Below are 22,020 nucleotides of genomic sequence, written 5' to 3'. Positions count from 1 at the left end.
TGAGATGAGATTCTGAGGCCACCAAAGCGAAAGCCCTCCGCCACTTGGCTGCACCTAGAAATCCTGTCCATAAAAATTATGAACAAAATCGGTGACAAAGGGCAGCCCTGGCGGAGCCCATCACCCACCGGGAACGAGTCAGACTTATTGCCGGCAATGCGAACCAAGCTCCTGCAACGGTTGTATAGGGATCGAATGGCCCGTAGCAATGGGCCAGACACCCCATACTCCCGCAACACCTCCCACAGGACACCCCGAGGGACACGGTCGAATGCCTTCTCCAAGTCCACAAAACACATGTAGACTGGTTGGGCAAACTCCCATGCACCCTCAAGTATCCCTGAGAGGATAAAGAGCTGGTCCAGTGTTCCGCGGCCAGGACGAAAACCGCATTGTTCCTCCTGTGCAGATGACAGTCAGGACCCGTTCCCCGACCCTAATGCACAGGGAACAAACCCTCTCATCCACTGTGAAAAACCCCAACGTACCGGCAGCAAGCTAGAATACCCACCCCAGCCCGTCGCCTCTCACCAGGGGCAACTCCAGACTGAGACAGAGTCCAGCCCCTCTCCAGGAGACTGGTTCCAGAGCCCAAGCCATGCGTAGAGGTGAGCCTGACTATATCTAGCCGGTACCTCTCCACCTCACGCACTAACTCAGGCTCCTTCCCCACCAGAGAAGTGACATTCCATGTCCCTATTGCCAGTCTTGGCAGCCGGGATTGGTCCGCCAGGGACTCCGCTCCTGACTGCCGCCCGGCACACAATGCACCCGACCCCTATGGCGCCTCCTGCGGGTGGTGGGCCCGCGGGAGGATGGGCCCATGTCTCCCCTTCGGGCTGTGCCCAGCCGGGCCCCATGGACTAAGGCCCGTCCACCAGACGCTCGCCCTCGGGCACCCTCCCTGGGCCTGGCTCCAGGGCGGGGCCCCGGTAACCCTATCCCGGGCAGGGTAAACTGTTCCCTCGATGTTTTCTTCATAAGGGTCTTCTGAATCGCTCTTTGTCTGGTCCCTCACCCAGGACCAATTTGCCATGGGAGACCCTACCAGGGTGCAAAAGCCCCCAGACAACATAGCCCCTGGGATCCCTGGGACACACAAACCCCTCCACCACGATAAGGTAGCGATTCACGGAGAGGTTTGGGATAACATCATAATTGAAAAAGAAAACACTTGTATGTATTCTTTTTTTTAATTAATTGAAGGTCAAATCTAAAACTCTGTATTTGAGAGAGAGTTGAATCTCTCAGAAAGTTTAGAAGTCATTCAGCACATTCAAAACTTTTTGTTTTGTTTTCCTTTTCAATGAACACAGCATTCCTTTGTCAAATATAATTAACTTTATCAAGTGGTTGTGCTCATTATTTCACAGAGTACCGTTATCAAGATATGACGATAGCCAAAGTGGCCAGTAGATTTTGCTGTGGAGATGGGTTTTTCAAAACTTCAATACAATTCCATCACAGTTGGATCAAGTGTTTCAGTGTTTGATTAGTGCTGTAGTAATGAATAATTGCACTTTGACTTTTTTAATTTCTTTAAACTGCATTGTTTCCTCCTCTTTCAGTTCATATAAATGTCACAGCTGGACAGAACGTCATTCTGCCATGTCGAGCTCCAAACATTAACAGCAATGCCAGAGCACTTGTAGAGTGGAGCAGAGGTGATCTTGGAAGAGATTATGTTCTTTTATACCAGGATAAGCAGTTTGATCCAGGCAACCAGCATTCATCATTTAAGAACCGGGTGGATCTGCAGGACAGACAGATGAAGGATGGAGACGTGTCTTTGATTCTGAAGGATGTGACGACTAATGATGCTGGAACATACGAGTGTCGTGTCAGCCAGAAATCGGGAGAATTGATGAGGTTAATCAGCATCATCAGCCTGAGTGTTGTTGATCCTCCAGGTGAGTGAGTAGAGTTGAGTGTGTGTGTGATCAGAGGTGAAGCTGCTTCCTGGTTGTTGATGTTTGTTTCTAAAGATGTTGTTGATGAGACTTTGTAGAAAGCAGCTGGTCTGAGTGATGTGATCAGAGTGCAGTAGATAATGTCTGACAGCAGTTTGAAGAGGAAATGAATTCTGTTCTGTTCTTCACTCATCACCTACCTGACAGCTGACACCTCACACCTGTTTCTCACCTGCAGGTCAGACAGGAGGACAAGAGAAGGATGGAGTCAGCAGAGCACATGCTGGACTGGCAGTTGCTTTTTCACTTTTTTTCTTTGCTGTTTTGGTGATTTTTAGAAAAATGAAACTCCCTCTAAAGCCAGTCTGAGGCAAAACAGTTATCATCTATAATTAGGATGGAAGCAACAGCAGCAGGACAAACAAGTCTCAGTATTTCTGTAATAGGAAATAGGTAACTTCACATCTGAGCAGACAAGTATCACATGTGGAGTTCCCCAAGGTTCCATCTTGGGACCCCTTCTGTTTAACATTTACATGCTCCCACTGGCTTCCCAATTTGCCTTGTTCTGCAGGAAAAGTTCCTTTCGTGCTTCTACTTCCTGCATTTGCTATTTTGTGCCTCAGCACAAACCCCTCTGAGTCATTAATGCTGGAAGATGTCTTGATTCTTAAAATGCATTGTTGTAATCAATCGTGATGAGAAAGGAGGCTCCAGGAAGAGATGTAATCCTTCAACATCTGAAAGAGGCGTGGCCATCGCTAGAATATACGAACCATGGAGGGAGGAGGACTCTTTGCATAACTCATCCCTTATATTTATAAGCTTCAGTTCTTTAAAATCATCTTACTGCCCATCACTCACTGTTTCACTATGTGTGTGTGTGAGAGAAATAAATAAATAATGATAAACAACCTTGTGACAAGGTGGCATTTTGTGAATTTTGTGCCATTTCATTTTAGTTGGGTTTATGTGGTGAGTATAAAGTTTTATAGAAATCCCTAAAAATGTTGTGTTTTCTGTCAGGATCATATATTGTGTTCCCAATATTCGCAAAATTTTGCGAGCTAAGTCTTTATACCACGAATTGAGGTTTTTTTTAAATAATATTTAAGAATTAAATTTGAATTTCATTGAATTTCATTCAATTCTAGTTTTGTTTTGCGTATTTTGTTCCTGTTCTTGGTGGGACACGTAAACTTCTTCAAAGGATTTGATGGTTTGTTTTTTTTATAATCCCTCAATACTTTTGTTTTCTTTTTTCTTTTTATGTGATGAGAAAGAGGCCACAGCTCATCTTCTCTTTAACCTGAAGTGACTGTAACACCTCTGCATCACAGGTCTGATTAGCTGCTATAATATTAACTGGCAGAAGGGGGTCAGTCTAAGAGAGACATGTGGCACTCAGAAAACCCTGAATTCAAATCTATGACAGACAGCAACAGTAAAGATGGTTGCAGAGGTTGAAATCCCATGTGTGAAAAAGGGTTTTTAAAACCTTATTTTGGGGCAAAGTCAGCAAACGTTAAGAAATGTTTGATGTCAGATTTGACTGCTGATCCTGTACATGCAGTGTTTATGTCCTGGTGACCATTCAAATAAAAGACAGTGCAGATAATGCTTCATAAATATTTACCAATGCAGCATTTCACGATGGCTGCAGAGTGATCGGATCTGCTTCTAGAAGGAATTTCCTGTGTGACGCGAAACTGGATCACCTTTAAAATGTTTTATTAAAGACAAACAAACTTTCCACTTCATCCTGAGCTCTACATTTTAAACTGTTCCAGTGCAGCTGTACAACTGTAAACACACACAGAATATGATTGAATAAATAATATATAATATAGAGAGGAGTGCAGGGATGTGTTTGGAAGCCAGCTGGACGTCACTGGTTAGACTGGTTAAGCTGTGGTGTAGGTGTGTTGGTCAGCTTCAGTGAGGAGTAGATGACGGCTGGCTCTGGTGGAAGATCTGAACACAAACACACAGATTAGAGAAAGTTTAGATAAACTGATGTGAGCAGGAGCAGGTTAACACTTTGTTACGTTCCCCTGAGGGGTCTAGGCGGTGAGGGGGAAGTAACAAAAAGTGTCCGGGTCAGAAAAAGGAGACAAGGAGGCATAAGGGTTACATTAAAGAGTTTTATTAAAGTAGCTCAACTAAAAGAGACGGGTGTTGGTCAATAAAGTAAAACGTAAGCCAAAAAGAAAGAGAGCAGCTCACTAACTGTAACCACTCACATGGCACTCTGGCCTAGAGCTCACCTTTCCCTGGGATTAAATACTTTTAATTACTGACGAGAGTCAGCTGTGGAAAAGGGAAAGGTGGCACCTCAGGCAGAAGCGATTGAAGGACACTCCCACATAGGCACCTTCAGGAGGAGGCCCTGCTAGGGCCGTAACACACTTCTCTTCCTTGTGGAGCTGACAGTGTTGGGGAGTAACGGAATACATGTACCGCCGTTACGTATTTAAAATACAAAATATGAGTAACTGTATTCCGTTACAGTTACAGTTTAAAAAGGTGGTATTTAGAATACAGTTACTTTGTTGAAATAAATGGATTACACGGCGGTACTTCCCTGTTTCATATTGTGGCGGGTCAGGACTGTTTGGGTTTTGTTTGACAGCTACGTTCTGTTGTTCCAGGCGGCAGCGTTACGGTTGCCATGGTTACAGGGTCACGCTCTCTCTCTCTGTGTTTACTGGGTGAGAGAGGCCTTTTTGTTGTTGTTGTGCTAAGCTAATAGGCAGAATGCTACAGGTATAGCTCTAAAGAATGTAGCATCATGGGCAGTGTAGTCCGTGCTGCAGGGAGAATGGACTGTCATACACGTTATGTGTCTGTGAGCGAGGGAGGGAGAAAAAGGAAAAGTACGAGCTGTCATCGAGCAAAAACGGGAGCTGGAAGCATGTAAATATAATAATAACCACTGCAGCCAAGAAGAGTGCCTGACGAGCCCAGTTGTAAGTAAGCTATTAAGACTCGACTGTACACCGTGTTCGTGTTTTCCTCTGAAACAATAAGTTCCGTTGGAGCAGCCTTTCAACGCCTTTCAACGCCTCTCTCTGTCTCTCGCTAGCAAAGTTGACCCAGACAACAAAGTAAAGCTAGTTTTCGGCTACGAGCCGACACAGAACCCACCGTATTAGCCAGAGGTCCCTTTACTACGGTTCAGAGCCGCGGACCTTCAGTAACAGTAATAAATCACAGCAATAGTACATTCATGTAGTTGTAAACAGCATGATAATATATTAAGTAATCCAAAGTATTCAGAATACGTTACTCTCATTGAGTAACGTAACGGAATACGTTACAGAATACATTTTGGGGCATGTATTCTGTAATCTGTAATGGAATACATTTTAAAAGTAACCTTCCCAACACTGGGAGCTGATAACACCTTCATATGACCACATTAGTCTCGCTACACTGCAGAAGGACCAAAGCACTGTAATGTTTTCATTGTGGTTTTTCCAGTGTCTGCTGCTGCAGGCTGAGATTTAAAGTTTTAAAAATTTGATTTAGGGTTGGACCTTTGAAGAGGAGCAGCCGTACCTCTGTGTCTGCTGTTTGTCCTGATGGTGATGTCTCCATAAGTGATGTCAGCTGTTCTCTGCACTGCAGCTGAATCGCTCTCTGCAAAACAAGACAAAGTCATGTGAGAGATACAGTACTTTTTGTGCTAGGGTGAGATAAAGATGCAAACCTGAGGCTCGTTCTTCACAACACATCCTCTGTTTAACCTGAAGCCACTTTAACACCTCTGCTCAGTTTAGCTCTCAAAACAGGAAACGCTCAGGTGTTAAAATGATGTAGCTGTTTACACCTCATGTAGAGGAAACTTTTATAAATGATTTAAAAATAAATGTTTTTACCTGACTGGCACAGCATCACCATAGTGATAGCTGCCCTGGATCTCTGTCTGCAAATATCACAGATTTCCCTCTGATAACACAATCATTATTGTTGCTGCTGGTTTGACAGCTGGAATATGAATATTTATAAGAATAATGGAAAGTGAATGAAACATTTTAGTCAGTAAAGCTGGAATAAAAAGAACTAATTCTTTCTGAAAGCTGCGGTAAAAGGAAAAAAAGCTTCTTTTTTTTTTAGTCATAATACAGGAAACTGGACGCCAGCAGAACTACTCACATCAAAACTCTTTGACCACAAAGTCTCATCATTGAGTACATCAAAGTACATCATTGCAATCAACACAGGAAACATAAACTAACTAAACTAACTATCCAAATGTAAAAGTATATTTACAAAAATCACAAAATTATTATCATATGCACGAGGAGAAAATGATGCACAAATACAGCCTGTAGTTTATCTTTAATTTAACCCTCAGGTAGTAATGTGAAGGTCTGTGGCTCAAATCGGTCCTCACAAAAATAGAAGTGCTACACTTCCTTTGAATCATGTGTTTTTGTATGTATCTAAGGAACAATTCACCCAATAATCACACCTACATACGTTTGGTTTGCAGTGCTGCTTCTGCTTAGATTAGTATGACTAACACACTGATCTAATTCAATAAAATGAAACTAACTTTCAAGCCTTAAGCAGAGAAAACCAAATATGATTTTGAGGTGAACTGTCCCTTTACATGTTAAGTGAGGGCAGAATGTGTGTCTCACCTTCAGGTTTCCTCTGGACATGTCGCCTCACCAGTACAACCAGTACAACCAGCAGCAGCAGCCCAAATATGAAGGGAACAGAAACCAGCACAGAGAAAGGAGGAGAGGAGCGCTCAGAAGGAGGAGTAGAGGAAAACGAGGAGGAGAAAGAGGCAGTGGAAGCTGATGGAGGAGGAGAGGTGGAAGAACCTGGAATTAATTTGAAAAATGAATCTTTGTGGTCCCTTTGAGTCAATTTTGGTCTAAAATCTGCAAGAGAAACAGAAGCTTCACCTGTGACAGTGATCCAGCTGGATGGAGACTCCCCATGACCACTGATGTCACACTTGTAGAGGCCTTCATCAGACCTGGAAACATGCTGGATGGTCATGTTAACTGAAGACCCATTGCTGATGAGGGAGCCATCTTTATAGAAAGCAGCTGGGAGGTTGGAGGGAGTGGTCTTTGTTTTACAGAGCAGAGTGACGTCATCTCCCTCCATCACAGGGAGGACAGGACTCTGCAGGATCACTGATCCACCTCAACACAGAGACAAACTACAGCATTTCATCCATTTACACACAGCTTCATCAACACTAACTCCACACACTCAGCTTACCAGTGACTGTCAGGTTAACCATGTTACTGACGGGACCCTCTCTGGACTCACACCAGTAAACACCACTCTCCCATGGGAGGACAGCACTGATGTTACAAGAAGAACCAGCTGGTTTTCCCCACTCCTCACACTCAGCTCTGGTGTCTTTGCTTGTGTTTCTCCTCAGAGTCCATCCAGCAGAGCTGTCGTCCTCCTCACAGCTCAGAGTCACAAAGTCTCCTTTGAGGAATTGAAAGCTGCTGGGACTCACAGTCAGACGAGCTGTGGGAGAATTTATTGTATCATGAACAAAAAACTTTTTTAAAAATTGTGTATTTGAGGTGAACTGAAGCTTATTCAACAGATAATGCGCACTCTGCGCATGTCATAAACTAAAGCTGGTTGGTAGAATTTGCTGCCTTGATGTAGCTCCTAAGTTCATCATCTGTTTAAAATATCACAAATTATCTCCACAGTACTCTTTTTTTTCTGATTGGCTGCATGTCCGGAAGAGACGGTATGAACAGCAGCATGGACCTTCCTTTGGCTTGAACCAATTTTTTTTTTTTTTTTTTTTTTTACTTCCCAGATTTCCACAGCACATACATCTGGGATTATTGGTTGGGGATGCTCTTTGGGCCTGTTTAATAGTTCTTTATGTAATTCTGTCATAAAAACAGGTTCACTAACCTTGATTTGTTGTGTAGCAGAATAGAAACATTAGAACTGAAAAGAAAGCAGAAGATCATGAATATGTCTTTTTTCAATTAAATTAAATTTTATTTATATAGCGCCAAATCACAACAAAAGTCGCCTCAAGGCGCTTCATAGATACAGAGAAAAACCCAACAATCATATGACCCCCTATGAGCAAGCACTTTGGCGACAGTGGGAAGGAAAAACTCCCTTTTAACAGGAAGAAACCTCCGACAGAACCAGGCTCAGGGAGGGGCGGCCATCTGCTGTGATTGGTTGGGGTGAGAGAAGGAAGACAGGATAAAGACATGCTGTGGAAGAGAGACAGAGGTTAATAACAGATATGATTCAACACAGAGAGGTCTATTAACACATAGTGAGTGAGAAAGGTGACTGGAAAGGAAAAACTCAATGCATCATGGGAATCCCCCGGCAGCCTACGTCTATTGCAGCATAACTAAGGGAGGATTCAGGGTCACCTGGTCCAGCCCTAACTATATGCTTTAGCAAAAAGGAAGGTTTTAAGCCTAATCTTAAAAGTAGAGATAGTGTCTTTTAGTGAGTTTTTGCTTACAGGAGCAGTGACCACAAACTGAGTGTCAGACTGATGAACTCAAAACAATTTCTTTGAACAGGATGTGACGATGCAGTTTAACACCGTGGTGGTTTACTCAGAATTTCAATGAATTTAAGGAAAGAAAACTCTGAACCTGTTAAAACCTCCTGCTAATGACAGAAACAGTTGAATTAAAACACCTCAGATAGTCACAAGTATTTATTTATTCATTGTCCTAAAAGTTGCATTTTCTTTTTATTACTTTTGTCACTGTTTCTCTCATGGTCATCACTTTTATACTTAAGTAAATGCAAATATATCTGCTTTATCTCACTGCTGTTCCCAACCAGAATCCCTTAAATGCACATATTAAGATGTTTTTTTTAAAAAAAAAGAAAAAAAAAGCATGAGGTACTTACGGAGCAGCCACAGAAGAGGTACTTTTCCCATCGTACCACACAGAGGTGTGAGATCTTTCTGTTTCCCCCGGCAATTAAACCCGCCTCCTTCCTCTCAGCAGCACAACTTAGAGTCTGTGGTTTATTTGTAGCAGGTCAGAAAAAAACAAGGGGTTATAATCCTTTAGGTTAAAAATGAGACGTGAATCGTGAAATTTAATAAAGCTACAAACAAGAAACAATGAAAAGTATCAGCAGGGTTGGTTACTTGATTTTTTTTAACCATAGAAAAGTGATGTTGAGGGTCAGTCTGTTATATTTAAACAATGATTAAATATTCTAAGGAGCTTGCAAAGAAAAGCGTCTGGACTTCTTTAAGTTGCTTGAAGACGTTTCACCTCTCATCCGAGAAGCTTCTTCAGTTCTAAGGTCAAATGGTGGAGAGTGACCTTAGAACTGAAGAAGCTTCTCGGATGAGAGGTGAAACGTCTTCAAGTAACTTAAAGAAGTCCAGACGCTTTTGTTTCCAAGCTCCTTAGACTACGATGACCTGGATGACTGAGAGCCTTCACAGACAATGATTAAATAAGATTATTTAAACAAAGGCTCCTTCCAATTAAAATCACATTTTAACCTTAAAATGTTTCTTATGGAGGAAATCTCCTGTTTCTTTGGATTTCTGAGACACAAACACAAATAATCAGAGTTACATAAAACGTCTTTTTTAAATGTAATTATTTTTTCTTTGCAACATTTATTTTTAGTTATACCCTTTCTTGGGCATATGCCTCCCTTTTTAGTTCCATATGACAAATAAAATATAGTTTTAACCCGCTAAAAACCTTATTGTGTTAATAAAGTTTAATTGAAAAGAGTGAAATGAGTGAGGATACGCATGTCCGATCTATGCTCCAGTCCATTAGGTTGCAGTAATCCACCTTTAAGCTGCCAAAAGCAGAAGAGGCTGCATTTAATTCATACAGCTGGCGACCAGACGACAAGTTTGCTGACAGCAAGACAAACCAGTGTGGAGGAGTCTGATGCTGTCGGTCTTGACTCACAGCTTCTTGTTTTTAATTTTTTCCGCTGAAGATGAACTTTGAGGGTTTTTTTCTCTGTGGAGTTTCTCTTCTGGCGACTTGAGGGGAAGAGCTGAGCTGCTGCTCGAGAGAAATCCCGAAAACATGACCTGAAAGGAGCGGATCTCCCAAAGAAAGTGACTTGATGAGTGTAACGTAGTTTAATGCTTTAGACACGGGCTACTTTCAGCTGCTTTCACAGTCAAAACTTCCTTTTTTTTACATGTACCTGTATGCAGCACCACATCATGGCAGCAGCATGTTGCGTGTTTGTTATTTCGCACTGTTTCCAGTTTAAAACACAGTTGTAGCTTTTCTACTGTGAGCCAACGCGTTGTTCACTGTAGGTAAAGTCTGCTGTAACAACTGATGAACACTAGAGGACTGTCAGAGAGGAGTCTATTCAGAGTGGGAGGTTCTGTTCATATGGTATGTTCAAGAGTTTCGAGTTAACACGGATCTGGGAGAGTCGCCGTTACATCCGGTATTTGTCTTGTTGAATAAAACCGCAGACACCGAGTTCCAGTGGCGCAAAATATCTGCAGGAACTTCCCGATGTCAGAACATCTGAAACATGTTTTATGTTTGGTTCTCATTTTCTTTGACCCTCGCAGCTCGGATTGTGACAGACCGAAGTTCATTCTTCCTGTCTGATCTTCGCATAATTTCACTTGAATGGTCGTAATCTAAAATGATCTCCATCCTTATTTGTCGGACTGTGGGGCAGCGAGTAACCTTCGATGTTTACAGTTTGAGTGCTGTTGTGCTCTGCTACAAAAACGACAGCGACGACGACGAAGCGCATTTAATGACTCATAATCTGTCACGTGTCAAACTGTCACCCCACCCCTACCCAAAAAAGAAAAATAAAAACACTAGTGATGGGCAGATGAAGCTTCATGAAGCACTGAAGCTTTTCATCCAATTGGTTCACCCCAGCACAAAGCGTCTTGAAGCTTCATTTGCTCTAGTAGGACACCTACTGGACGTAAAAATATTAGTTGGCATGAATTTGAAGAGTGTGGCCTTTTGCACACAGCCTGTAAATGTCAACAACAAAGGGAGTGTGTAAAACATCTATATTGTAGTGATGCAGTATACTGTGTATATTTATACTGACAGTATGGAAAATGATCATTTGGAAATGCTTAAAATGGAAATGATCATTTACTGTGAGGTGAGGTGTGGTTGGGGTGTGGACAGTGGTTGTGCTTTTGTAACGTTGAGGTATGGACAGCTACACACTGAGGCCTCAGTCCTGCCTGTTCACATTTTATTCTGTAAAAACTACATTTTCACTGCTTTTATGACCTTTTAGTGGGGAGAACATAGCTAGGATTTAATAATTTAATGATTAAAATCTTTTAAATCCTTTGTCCTCCACAATGCTAAATGTCTGGGAGTCCTCAATCACCATGCCAACCAGGTCTTCATCTATTTGAGATTGTTCTCCTGAGGAAAGACAACAAAAACAAAGCACAAATATAAATATCACACACGTAACTTATTACAGCTGTATAATATTGTTATATCATTTAGTAACATTACTGCATGCTATATTATCATGGCATTTGATGGCTCACCTGGTCTTGCTCCACAGTCGGTGTTCCCCTTATTCTCATGCAAAGCTCTGTAGTGCCTAAGCATGGATGAGGTGTTGTTGTTATATCCCAGCTCCCTGGCACATAGCAAACACTTCACCTTGTACAAAAGCAAATCCGCTTAACATAAGTTTTATGGCACCATCAGTATTATGAAAATACATCTTCTGTAGAAATTTACATACCTTGTTGGGAGAAATAAGATCAAAATGTTCCCACACAGGGGAGGACATCCTCCTCTTCTTAGCTGGCTCCATTCTCTCCTGACTTTCTCTCCTCACTCTCATAAACCTCCAAACTCTCACTAACCGCAACTCTCCATCAAACACCCACATTTTGAATGAAGTCTGAGGAGTTTATATCGCTGTCATGGCTCGCGGCAAAGTTCGAACCACTTCATGAACCAGTCACGTGGTACAGCCGGGCAGCGAGGCTTCGGACGTCATCATTTTCAGCTCCTCCAATAAACGAAGCAAGCCTCGATACGCGCATCGCGGAAACGCCCCCTAAATTACTCGACACAAGCTTCGAAGCCTCGATACAGAACGTCACATCACTAAAAAACACTTATTCGTTTCCAAAATAAACATCAGCTGTTTAGTTTTTCCTCACAAATGTCATCCATTGCGGTTTTTCTGTGTTTGCTGGTCACCCTGGTTTCAGGATTAAAAGGTGAGTCACGGTTCTTGGAGACAGGAAGAGGGAAAAAAAATGTAAACATTAACGTCATCGTGTGTTTACAAGTTAAAACGAACTGCTGGTGTGTTTTAGTCTCTAGGTACCATAAACGGAAAACTATTTCAGCGAGTTATTAAAGGAAATAACTCCGTTGTGAAAAACTGCAAGATAAACAGTTACAGTTACTTCCCTGTCTTTGCAGCGGCCTAAAGAACCGTTATTATAGTTTCATTTGGGAGTGTTGCACAACACGGATATTTTGCGCTATTTAACACGACGACACGTACAACGCAGTCAGATAATCATCAGGTTTGTGGTTGGTACTGATCTGGCATCGATGCTTTTAGGCTTATCTTATCTATCTCTAGTTTTATTTAACAATAGAGGGTTAGTCTGTCCTTGTAAACACCTGCGCTCTGACATCTGCCAGGCACATTGTGAACCCTGCTCCGTGTGGGGTGCTTTCCTGAAATAATTGGCGGTGATTTCTATTTTTTATAGTGGTAAGAAAGCTAAATCTATACATGAGCTGTGTCTATCATTGTTTTCACAATGTTTTATAACAACTGAAGTAAAATTCAGAGTTTAACAGACAAAAACAAATTCTGTCCATGTTCTTTGATGTACTCTGTGGACATTCAAACACATGCTGGCACAAGTCGCAAAAACTTTGAGGCTTGCAGAGGAGCAGGTGATCATTACATTAATACTAAACACACTGATGCTCTTTAGATTTCTTCATTTCAGTACTCCCTGCAGTCCAAATGGTTCCTGTCAGAAGTCTCTGGATGGGCTCGTCTTCTGGAAGAACAAACTATAGAGAGGAAGTCCAACCAGTTCTTCAGCATAGCATGTCTGACAGACGTGCAGTCTTAAACATGACTAATTTTGTTGTCTTTTATCTTTGTGTTTCAATCACACAGAGCTCATTGTGAATCCTGGACAAGATGCCCCTCTTCAGTGTCAGGGTCCCAGAGATGCAGAGATCACCCTGTTGGAGTGGAACAGAGCTGACCTCAAATCAGATGATTATGTCTTCTTGTACAGAAACCAGCGCCCATATGAAAACTACCAACATGAGTCCTTCAAAGGCCGAGTGAAGCTGATGGATCCATCCATGAAGGATGGAAATGTTTCAGTGACGCTGAGGAACGTCAAGCTCAACGATACAGGAACGTACAAGTGTCAGATTACAACCAAGGAAACAGAAAGTGTCGTCCATGAGTGCTCCATCAGCCTCAAAGTCACAACCTCAGGTAAGTTTGTAGAGGTGGAACTTGGTGTTTATAAGTCTTCTCACTGTGGGATGTCTGAGCATCAAAGGTTCTTTCATTCAGGACAAAGTCCGTTGGTTTGTTTGTCTTTAGGCTCATGTTTGTCTCTGTTACCAAAAATGAATGTATGAGATGAAAAGTGGCGTCAGTCATTAATTAATGCCGATGCAGGAGTCTGAGAGAGAAAATAGAAATGATAACCTCTGCAGTGAGTGTGCTCTAACCCTAATTAATTCTTTATTTCTCTTCTTCTTCTGCTGGATGTGTTTATGGGTGAAAATGGTGTGAAACGCTGAGATTCTAGTTCTTAACCAAATGCCTGCAGATAATGTCATTACTGCTTTTCTGACATCCGGGGTGACTGCTGAAAGGTGTGACATCACTTCTGCTGAAAAACAGGAATGGTTTTCCTGGTAGCTCGTTCTCACACCTGTTTCTGCTCTGCTGGTTTTACAGATAAACACCCCAAGGAGTCCCAGACTGAGTCCAAGGATGGAGGAGAGAGGGATAAGTGTCTGTCTGTAATCATCCCTGTCCTGTCAGTTTTTGTTGTGCCTTATTACTGATATTATGTAATTGCCTGCAGAACCTAGAAAATGTGTCCGATCTCTTTACTGACAGTGAGTTCTGCTCTTCAACAAAGACGAATCTTTCAATAGGATCTGATTCTGTTAGAGCTTCACGCAGCGCATTGACAGCATTGAAGACCTCACCAGTCATTACAGTTAAATCAGTTAATGTTAGATCAGTGCTGTGGGTTCCCATTGTGGCTATTAAAAGCTTTGAGTTTAACCCTGGGTTTTATGTACCTGTAGCTTTATTGTTCGAAGTCTGCAGCAGAGCTTGGCTTTTCTCTGGGAACAGGCAGCAGGTGGAGGAGCAGCTGGTGTGCATAGGGGAGTAAATGATAGGTGTGAGTCTTTTCCAAAAGAAAAATCAATCTATCCTTTTTCTTTAGCTTATTTGGGGTGGGTTATGGGAGCACCAGCCACTTCCTCCAGGTTGTCCTGGAGCCTCCTCTCAGTGGAAAAAAATGAAACGAGTAGGTGTTGTTTTGTTTGGGGGGGGGTGGGGTTTGAGAAAGACCAACAGAATCAGCATTGACATGTAATATAAGCTATATATATATATCACAGCGCATGTGGGCAGAGGTGGAAGCATGCAGTGCATCTACTGTAGCAAGACATGGAACATCTTAAATTCCAAAGTACACTACTGAATAAGCTCCTTATTACCTTCTTCAAGCACTTTATCTTGCACTTTTAAAAAATATTTGTTTTTTAACCAACTGCAGGCACTTTCCTCCTTTTTGCTGAGACCGTATCAGTGATTTCCATTCAGATTACCTCACATTTAAGATCACTGGCTTGGTGTCTGTGAAGGTTCTCAGTCATCCAGGTCATCGTAGTTGAAGACGTTTCACCTCTCATCCGAGAAGCTTCTTCAGTTCTAAGGTCAAATGGTGGGTCTTCAAGTAACTTAAAGAAGTCCAGACGCTTTCATTAGCTTCGAGCTAATGGGAAGAATGCGGCTAAAACTTTTGCCGAGTTTGTTTTGCGAGATCTCGCAAAAGTCCGTCTTAATTTTTTTTTTCTCCCATGTCCCCTGCGGGGCTCCGTAGTGAGCCTTTCATGCTGAAGGATGTCTTAATTCTTAAAATGCATCGTGAGGATCGAGGAGGCTCCAGGAGGAGCTGTAATGGAAGGTCAACAGGTGTATATCTCAACACCTGAAAGAGGCGTGGCCACAACTGGAATATATAAACTATGGAGGGAGGAGGACTATTTGACGATTTCTTTTTCATAAATCCATGCTAATTTATTTCTTTATTAAGCATTTAGATGTTTGTTTATATTTTTTAAAGGGCTTGTAATTACTGAGAATATTTTATTATATGAATATATTATGATCTAAATATTTAAATCATATATGAATGTATTGTTTGTAGCATATATGCATGAAGATCACTGGACTGTAATCATTTATAATGTACATGTGAAGCTGAAATTGTTTTGTGTCTGTAACAGTGCGTAACTTGAGTGATGCAACAGCAAATATAAATATTGCTTTGCCTTTTGTAATTATTTATAATGTGTATATCCCACGCATGTGACAGAGCTGCAGGCATCAGAATAAATGATGTTACAGTTGTATGAATGACACAAACATACATAAATGAGAAACACTTTAACATTGTTATTAATTATATGTCACATTTAAAATTACAGAAAGAACAAGTAAATTAAGAGTAAACTTTCACCTAACATTTTTGTAACTGTAACAGCCATTCTGTGTCTGTAACAGAGAAATATTAAATTCAGTGGTGGTTCCCTTCAAACCTGTGTATGTTTTTTTTTTTTATCACAAGATTTTACACCAAATTTACATCAAACTGACTTCTTTAGCTCCCGCCATTTAATCCTTGTCTTTTGCTCTCACTCACTTCCTCCTGTTGTTGTCCAAAGTCATCACACACCACCACCATCTCATGTTGCCTAGCTACCTTCTCCCTGACACCATCTTGCAATCTCTTTCAGATTATACCCTCTGCATAAGATGTAGTCCACCTGTGTGCACCTTCCTCCACTCTTTTATGTCCTCCTTTATTTCTCCCTCTTCTTAAAGTATGTGTTCAGTGCAGCCATTTCTCTGTTAATATGTGTAAGACTGCGACTGCGGCTGGTTTCAAAGACGTCTTCTTCTTCTTTGTCTTCTTCAAGTGAGGACACAATCTCACTTTTTGAATCTGAGCTGTGGTGAAGGTGTGTGGGTCAGCTTCAGTGAGGAGTAGATGACTGTTGTCTCTAATGAAACATCTGAAACAAACAGAATAAAGAAGTTTAGCTGTCAGGACGTAAACACGAGAAAAGAACTGCAAACATGAGGCCACAGCACATTAACTTAGAGCGACTTTTACACCTCTGCCAAGTTTAGCTCTCAAAACAGGAAACGTAGTGACCACAGAGCTGCTCATGTTACCGTTTACCAAAACTAATTGTTGTCTTCATGCGGTACACAGAAAACATGAACGTTTCGGCTCACTAACAGCCAAACTTCAGGAGTTTGCAGTTAAAATGATCAGATTGCTGTTAACACTCTCTTCACCCTGTTCCCTACTCTCACTACAGATCACCATGTCATCTGCAAACATTATGATCCACAGAGACTCCTGCCTGAGCTCATTTGTCAACCTGTCCATCACCACTGCACCACAGTTCATCTCTCAGGACTATCATCTGTTTTCTCCAGATACACAAAGACGCAGTGAAGCTGCTGCTGAAGCACTTGGTTGCACTTCTCCATCAACACTCTTAAAGAAAACATCACATCTTCCTCTGCAAGAAGCCACACTGCTGCTCACTGATCGTCACTTCTCTTTGTAACCTTGCTTCAGTGACTCTTTGCCTTGGCTTCATGGTAAAACTTATCAGTGGAAACAGCAGAGGAGCTTTAAGAAATTTAGAGATTTTCTAACAGGAAACTTGTCGTACCTCTTCTCCTGATTGATCCGTCTCTGCCGTCTGCTGATGTTCTTCTCACTGATGAGCAGGTGGCAGCTCCTGCAGCATCTCTGTCTGCAAAATCAAATGTAAATGTTTCCTAAATATAACAGAACTGTTACTGTTGCTGTTTCATGATTTGTGTTATTAATCTTTCTAAGAATATCCATGTATGATTTTATATCAACATAAATGAAATAAAGATTGTGAGTCATAAAACAGAAAGCTTCTGTTCACATCAACATTATTTGACCATAAAGTCGTGTGTGTCATGTGACTGTTTTTAAAGGAACAGCTCGCCCCATAATCACACCTACATGTGTTTGGTCTGCAGTGCTGTTTGAGTTGCTCACTGTTGGGGTTATGGGCTGTAGAGACGATGCTCAATGTGTCAAAACTCAACAGAGAAAAATTGTGAAGATTTTGTTTTAGGTGATCTGTCTTTCAAAACTAGTATAATATTTAAGCATTAATATTTGAGCAGAATGTGAGTCTTACCGGCAGGTTTTCTCTTGACACATCGTCTCACCAATACAACCACGTAAAACCACCAGCAGCAGCAGCAGCACTCCAATTATGGAGGGAACAAGGGCCAGCACAGTGAGAGGAACAGAGGAGTGCTGAGGAGGAAAGGAAAATGAGGAGGAGAGGGAGGCAGTGGAGGCTGGTGGAGGAGGAGAGGTGGGAGAACCTGCATCTACTAAGAAATACAAATTGTTGTGGTTAGTTTAAGTCTCTTTGAGTCTAAAATCTGTAAAAGAAGCAAAAACCTCACCTGTGACAGTGATCCAGCTGGATGGAGACTCTCCATGACCGCTGATGTCACACTTGTAGAGGCCTTCATCAGACCTGGAAACATGCTGGATGGTCATGTGACCTGTAGGCTGCTTCCTGATGAGGGAGCCATCTTTGACGAAAGCAGCTGGGAGGTTGGAGGGAGTGGTCTTTGTTTTACAGAGCAGAGTGACGTCATCTCCCTCCATCACAGGGAGGACAGGACTCTGCAGGATCACTGATCCACCTCAACACAGAGACAAACTACAGCATTTCATCCATTTACACACAGCTTCATCAACACTAACTCCACACACTCAGCTTACCAGGGACTGTCAGGTTAACCATGTTACTGATGGGACCCTCTCTGGACTCACACCAGTAAACTCCACTGTCCCACGTGAAGATGCCACTGATGTTACAGGAAGAACCAGCTGGTTGTCCCCACTCCTCACACTCAGCTCTAGTTTGTCTGCTTGTGTTTCTCCTCAGAGTCCATCCAGCAGAGCTGTCGTCCTCCTCACAGCTCAGAGACACAAAGTCTCCTTTAAAGAACTGAGAGCTGCTGGGACTCACAGTCAGACGAGCTGTGAGAGAATTTATATTTTTGAGCAAAAACATTTTAACCCTTTCATGCATGATTTCTGACAACCTCAATCGGGATTTTTTTTCTCAAGTATTTTTATTCATCTTGATGCATGAAAAAAAAAGATTTCTCAACTTAATTTGTTAAACATGTACTTTCCAAAGATTTTTTTTTACAACATACATTTTGACTCATGAATTTGAAAGACAAATAAATATTATATACTGTGTAAAAACTATAAAGTATCAAAAATATTTTTTAAACTTTTGTTGTTTTTAAACTTATGTGGTAACACTGCTTCTGTTGCTGTCCAGTGCAATGCAAAAACTTAAAACTTACTCAGCCTCTCTCCTCTCTATGTATCAGTAGTGGTTTATGTGCAAGTTTACCATCAACACTGACACAAATACAAGAAAACAGCCTTTGAATAGCTGCCCACTGTAGTGACCACTATGCATGAAAGTAGGGATGCAATGATACCAGTTTTTTCAAACCGATACTTGGATCTGAGTACTTGCCGATACAGAGTACAAAAACCGATACTTCTACCACACACACACAAATGCAGTGAATTGGAAGACAGGTTTTATTTTATTCTCTGCCTATAAAAAATAATATCTTAATAAAAATGACCACAAAAAAATTTCAAGTAAAAAATAAGCACTTCTGTTAAATTATTGCAGAGTCTCCACATTGTAATTTAACAAAATATCACTGAACTATTGGCACTGTCTCGAGCTTTCAGAATAATAAATAAACACTTCTGTTTATTTATTATATTTCATATCGCAGCTCAAGTATGCTGAGAAGACGGTGCAATCCTATGTTTTCCACGACCGGCATTGGCTGGTCATCCAGAGCGATAAAATGAGTCAGAGCCTCTGTTATTTTAACTGCCCGTGGATTTTCTCTTGACATTTTTCTTCGCTTTTCCAAAACCTGAGTTAAAGTTGGCTGTTCCGGTCCACACTGCTGACATTTTGTTTAGCCTAGCTACAGCAGCCTCCAGTTTCTCTTTTTTATCTGGAGCTGCCAGTCTCACTCGTCTAACCCTGTGCCTGTTTAGCGCGGGATGTCCCCCTAGTGGCCAATCTAAAAAACTACAACAGAAATGACAAGCCACCCTCTGATTAATGAAATAAGTTGGTATCGGTTCATGGTATCGGTTAACTTTTACGAGTATGAGTACACACACATTTTACAGTATCGGCCCCGATACCCGATACCAGTATCGGTATCGGTGCATCCCTACATGAAAGGGTTAAATAAAATAAGTCTCAACAAAGTAAGTATGTTACAAAGATCTTTCCTGGTGTGTGCAGCGGTCAACAAAAACTACGGCTACCCAGCCCTCCTCCCTGCCAAAATCAAACCAGTGAATGACACACTGACAACGCCCTCTTAATGTCACCACTAGCACCCACGTGACTCCCGTTACACATCACCATAACAACCAAACAAATGAAAACCCATTGATCATCAAAAATTCAATACATTTAGTTATGGCTGCTACAGCGTGTTTGGGCTGCAGAATGAAGGTGAAGAGCAGAGCAGCTTGTTCAGTAGATGTTAAAACATCACACATAACATAAAATAAAGAACATTTTGATGTTTTTCTTCAGTCCATCAGCTCATGCAACAGCTCACTGTTCTGACCTCCATCTCAAATATGCCAAATTTTCTCCTCCTCCTTTGCTCCGCCTTTCTTCTGATTGGCTGCCCCTCAGGAGCAGAAGGTGTGAAAAGCAGCAGCCTGGAGCTGTCAGCTTGAAGCTGTTGGTTCTCTGTATGCACCCTCTTACTATAAAGTAAGGAACTGCTTCAGCTGAGGTGTCATCTTTAACTGCTTTAACATTAATGTTGTTAATACATTTTTATACAAATATTCTTTTGTTCAGTTTTACTGCATTTACTTTTATTTCTTCAAGAAATGGATAAAATTGGTTCAAATTACCGTACCATAGCATCTGGTTCTAACCTGTCTCTATTCTAGCTCTCAGATTTTTGCTCCTTGTGGCTCTGTTCTGTGCTGCGAACGGCCTGTTTTATGGTCTTGTCACAGGACAGGATCACTTACCTTGATTTGTTGTGCAGCAGAGAAGAAACATTAGAACTGAAAAGAAAACAAAAGATCATAAATGTTCAGTGTTAATAACAAATATAAGCTCACAGGAACAGTGACCACGAACTGAGCCTCAGACTGATAAACTCAAAATGTTTTCTTTGAACAGGATGTGATGATGCAGTTTAACTCTGTGGCGGTTTATCTGCAGCATCAAGCACACACTCTGAATTTTTAATAAAGTGAAACTTTGAGCTGAATTAAAGCACCTCAGATAGTCTTTATTATCCCCGTTTTCCTTTTTAGTGAGAAGCCACAAGTCTTCCTCTTTACATTTTTATCTCCTTGACATTTTTTCTTTGGACATTTCCTTCTACATGGTCATTAACAGTAATTGATTTAAATAAAATATATCTTGCTTTATCTCACGGCTACTTTAAACCAGATTTACTTCAATAAACATAAAAACATAAAATTTTAAGACAGCATTTGTACTTACAGAGCAGCCACAGAAGACGTGTTTGTCCCATCGTGGCACACAGAGGTGTGATATCGCTTTGTTCAATGCAACACTTAAACCCTCCTTCTTCCTCTCTGTAGCTCAGTGAGGGTCTGTGGTTTCTCTGCAGCAGTTCTTTAGAAAAATGTCTCTGACCTTTTAGTTTTAAGCTGAGCTGTGAATCTTGGGATGTATTGTAGCGATGAAGAAGGGTTGGTCACCTGATTTTATTTCATTATTCACAGAAAACTGATGTTTAGCGTATGTGTTCTTTTTCTTTTTTTTTTTTAAATATATCTCCTCTTGATTGAGCCTTTGTTTAGGGTCAGGTCATCTGTTGTCCTTTGTTCCACGTTTCCATGTTTCAGTCTGCCTCTGCCAGACTGTGACAGAACGACCCTGTTGAACCAAGCAGACATTTATTTCAGTGACTTTTTTAAATTTAAGATTCTTGTTACGTAACTTTGCAGACGTTCGATTATTTCCTGTGCAGGAAAGCAGGAGGAGGAGACGGAGGCTATTTGGGCTCTAGTGATGGGATTTCCGGCTCTTTTTAGAGAACCGGCTCTTTCGCCTCCGAACCGGCTCTTCAGGTCGTTTTGTTGCTTTAATTAATTTATTATTAACAATAATATAACATTAAGCACAAAAGGAATTACTAATGTAAAAAAAAGTGATTTTATTTATATATTTATATATATCTGAATTTCCAAAACATAGCTACCTAGATCACTTAAATTACACGATTGAAAGCATGTGTGTATTGTTTGTTTATTTATATACAAGCACTCATATATATAAAAATAATTTAAAAAAATTAATTTACCTGCTACTACCACACACCAAATCCGGTCGTTGGTACTTGCTGGCTTGTGTAGCCACCAGGTAACAAAAGCTCAACACTGCACCTAGCATCCTGGAGCACTTCTGTTGTCTTTTGTACGTGTTTTGGAGTTTTTACGTGTTTTGGAGTTTGTTCGTGCTTCAGAGTTCGTATGTGTTTGCACGTGCTTTGTCTGTAGGGGCCACCGTAAATATACTTTTATTTATTCGCTCCACATAAAATGTAATAAATAAATCATATAATACAAAAACCAGCTACTCACAGTTCAACTTTTAACTATTTAAATTTTCATCTTTTTCCTTTTAAACAAATTTAAAGTGAAACAACACAAAACACT

General features: G+C 41.2%; 3 protein-coding genes and 1 long non-coding RNA gene across 7 annotated transcripts in view; 3 read left to right on the top strand and 1 right to left on the bottom strand.

Moving 5' to 3' along the window:
- Positions 1 to 22,020, top strand: part of LOC146521521 (coxsackievirus and adenovirus receptor-like) — a 209,033-nt gene that overhangs the window by 113,633 nt on the left and 73,380 nt on the right. The window contains exons 1-2 of one of the 4 annotated variants that reach the window (XR_014873356.1): positions 8 to 1,910; positions 2,149 to 3,007. The exons of 1 other annotated variant lie outside the window; for it this stretch is intronic. Coding sequence is in view for 1 of the 3 variants with exons in the window: in XM_085155282.1 (XP_085011408.1) it covers positions 2,149 to 2,279 (131 nt within the window). In the remaining 2 variants the exon portion in view is untranslated. Of the gene's footprint in view, positions 1 to 7; positions 1,911 to 2,148; positions 3,008 to 22,020 lie in introns of those variants that run through there. 2 more of the 4 variants (XR_014873358.1, XM_085155282.1) reach the window with 2 other exon arrangements.
- On the bottom strand, positions 3,065 to 20,885 carry LOC146521527 (Fc receptor-like protein 4). Its single transcript, XM_085155154.1, has 7 exons — positions 20,840 to 20,885; positions 20,356 to 20,391; positions 18,019 to 18,279; positions 17,694 to 17,939; positions 6,560 to 6,748; positions 5,472 to 5,552; positions 3,065 to 3,884 (listed from the first exon to the last, which is right to left on the bottom strand). The coding sequence occupies exons 1-7, from the start codon at positions 20,868 to 20,870 to the stop codon at positions 3,799 to 3,801; spliced, it is 930 nt and encodes a 309-aa protein (XP_085011280.1). The 5' UTR covers positions 20,871 to 20,885; the 3' UTR covers positions 3,065 to 3,798.
- Positions 7,408 to 8,769, top strand: LOC146521529 (uncharacterized). The gene is made up of 2 exons (XR_014873440.1): positions 7,408 to 7,891; positions 8,378 to 8,769. It is a non-coding gene; the product is annotated as an uncharacterized LOC146521529 (long non-coding RNA).
- Positions 11,979 to 18,314, top strand: LOC146521528 (coxsackievirus and adenovirus receptor homolog). Its single transcript, XM_085155363.1, has 3 exons — positions 11,979 to 12,138; positions 13,068 to 13,400; positions 13,875 to 18,314. The coding sequence occupies exons 1-3, from the start codon at positions 12,081 to 12,083 to the stop codon at positions 13,982 to 13,984; spliced, it is 501 nt and encodes a 166-aa protein (XP_085011489.1). The 5' UTR covers positions 11,979 to 12,080; the 3' UTR covers positions 13,985 to 18,314.

The sequence above is a fragment of the Neolamprologus multifasciatus genome, chromosome 3, assembly GCF_963576455.1.
Source record: "Neolamprologus multifasciatus chromosome 3, fNeoMul1.2, whole genome shotgun sequence".
Classification (NCBI taxonomy): Eukaryota; Metazoa; Chordata; class Actinopteri; order Cichliformes; family Cichlidae; genus Neolamprologus; species Neolamprologus multifasciatus.
This window is presented reverse-complemented; position numbering and strand designations above follow the sequence as displayed.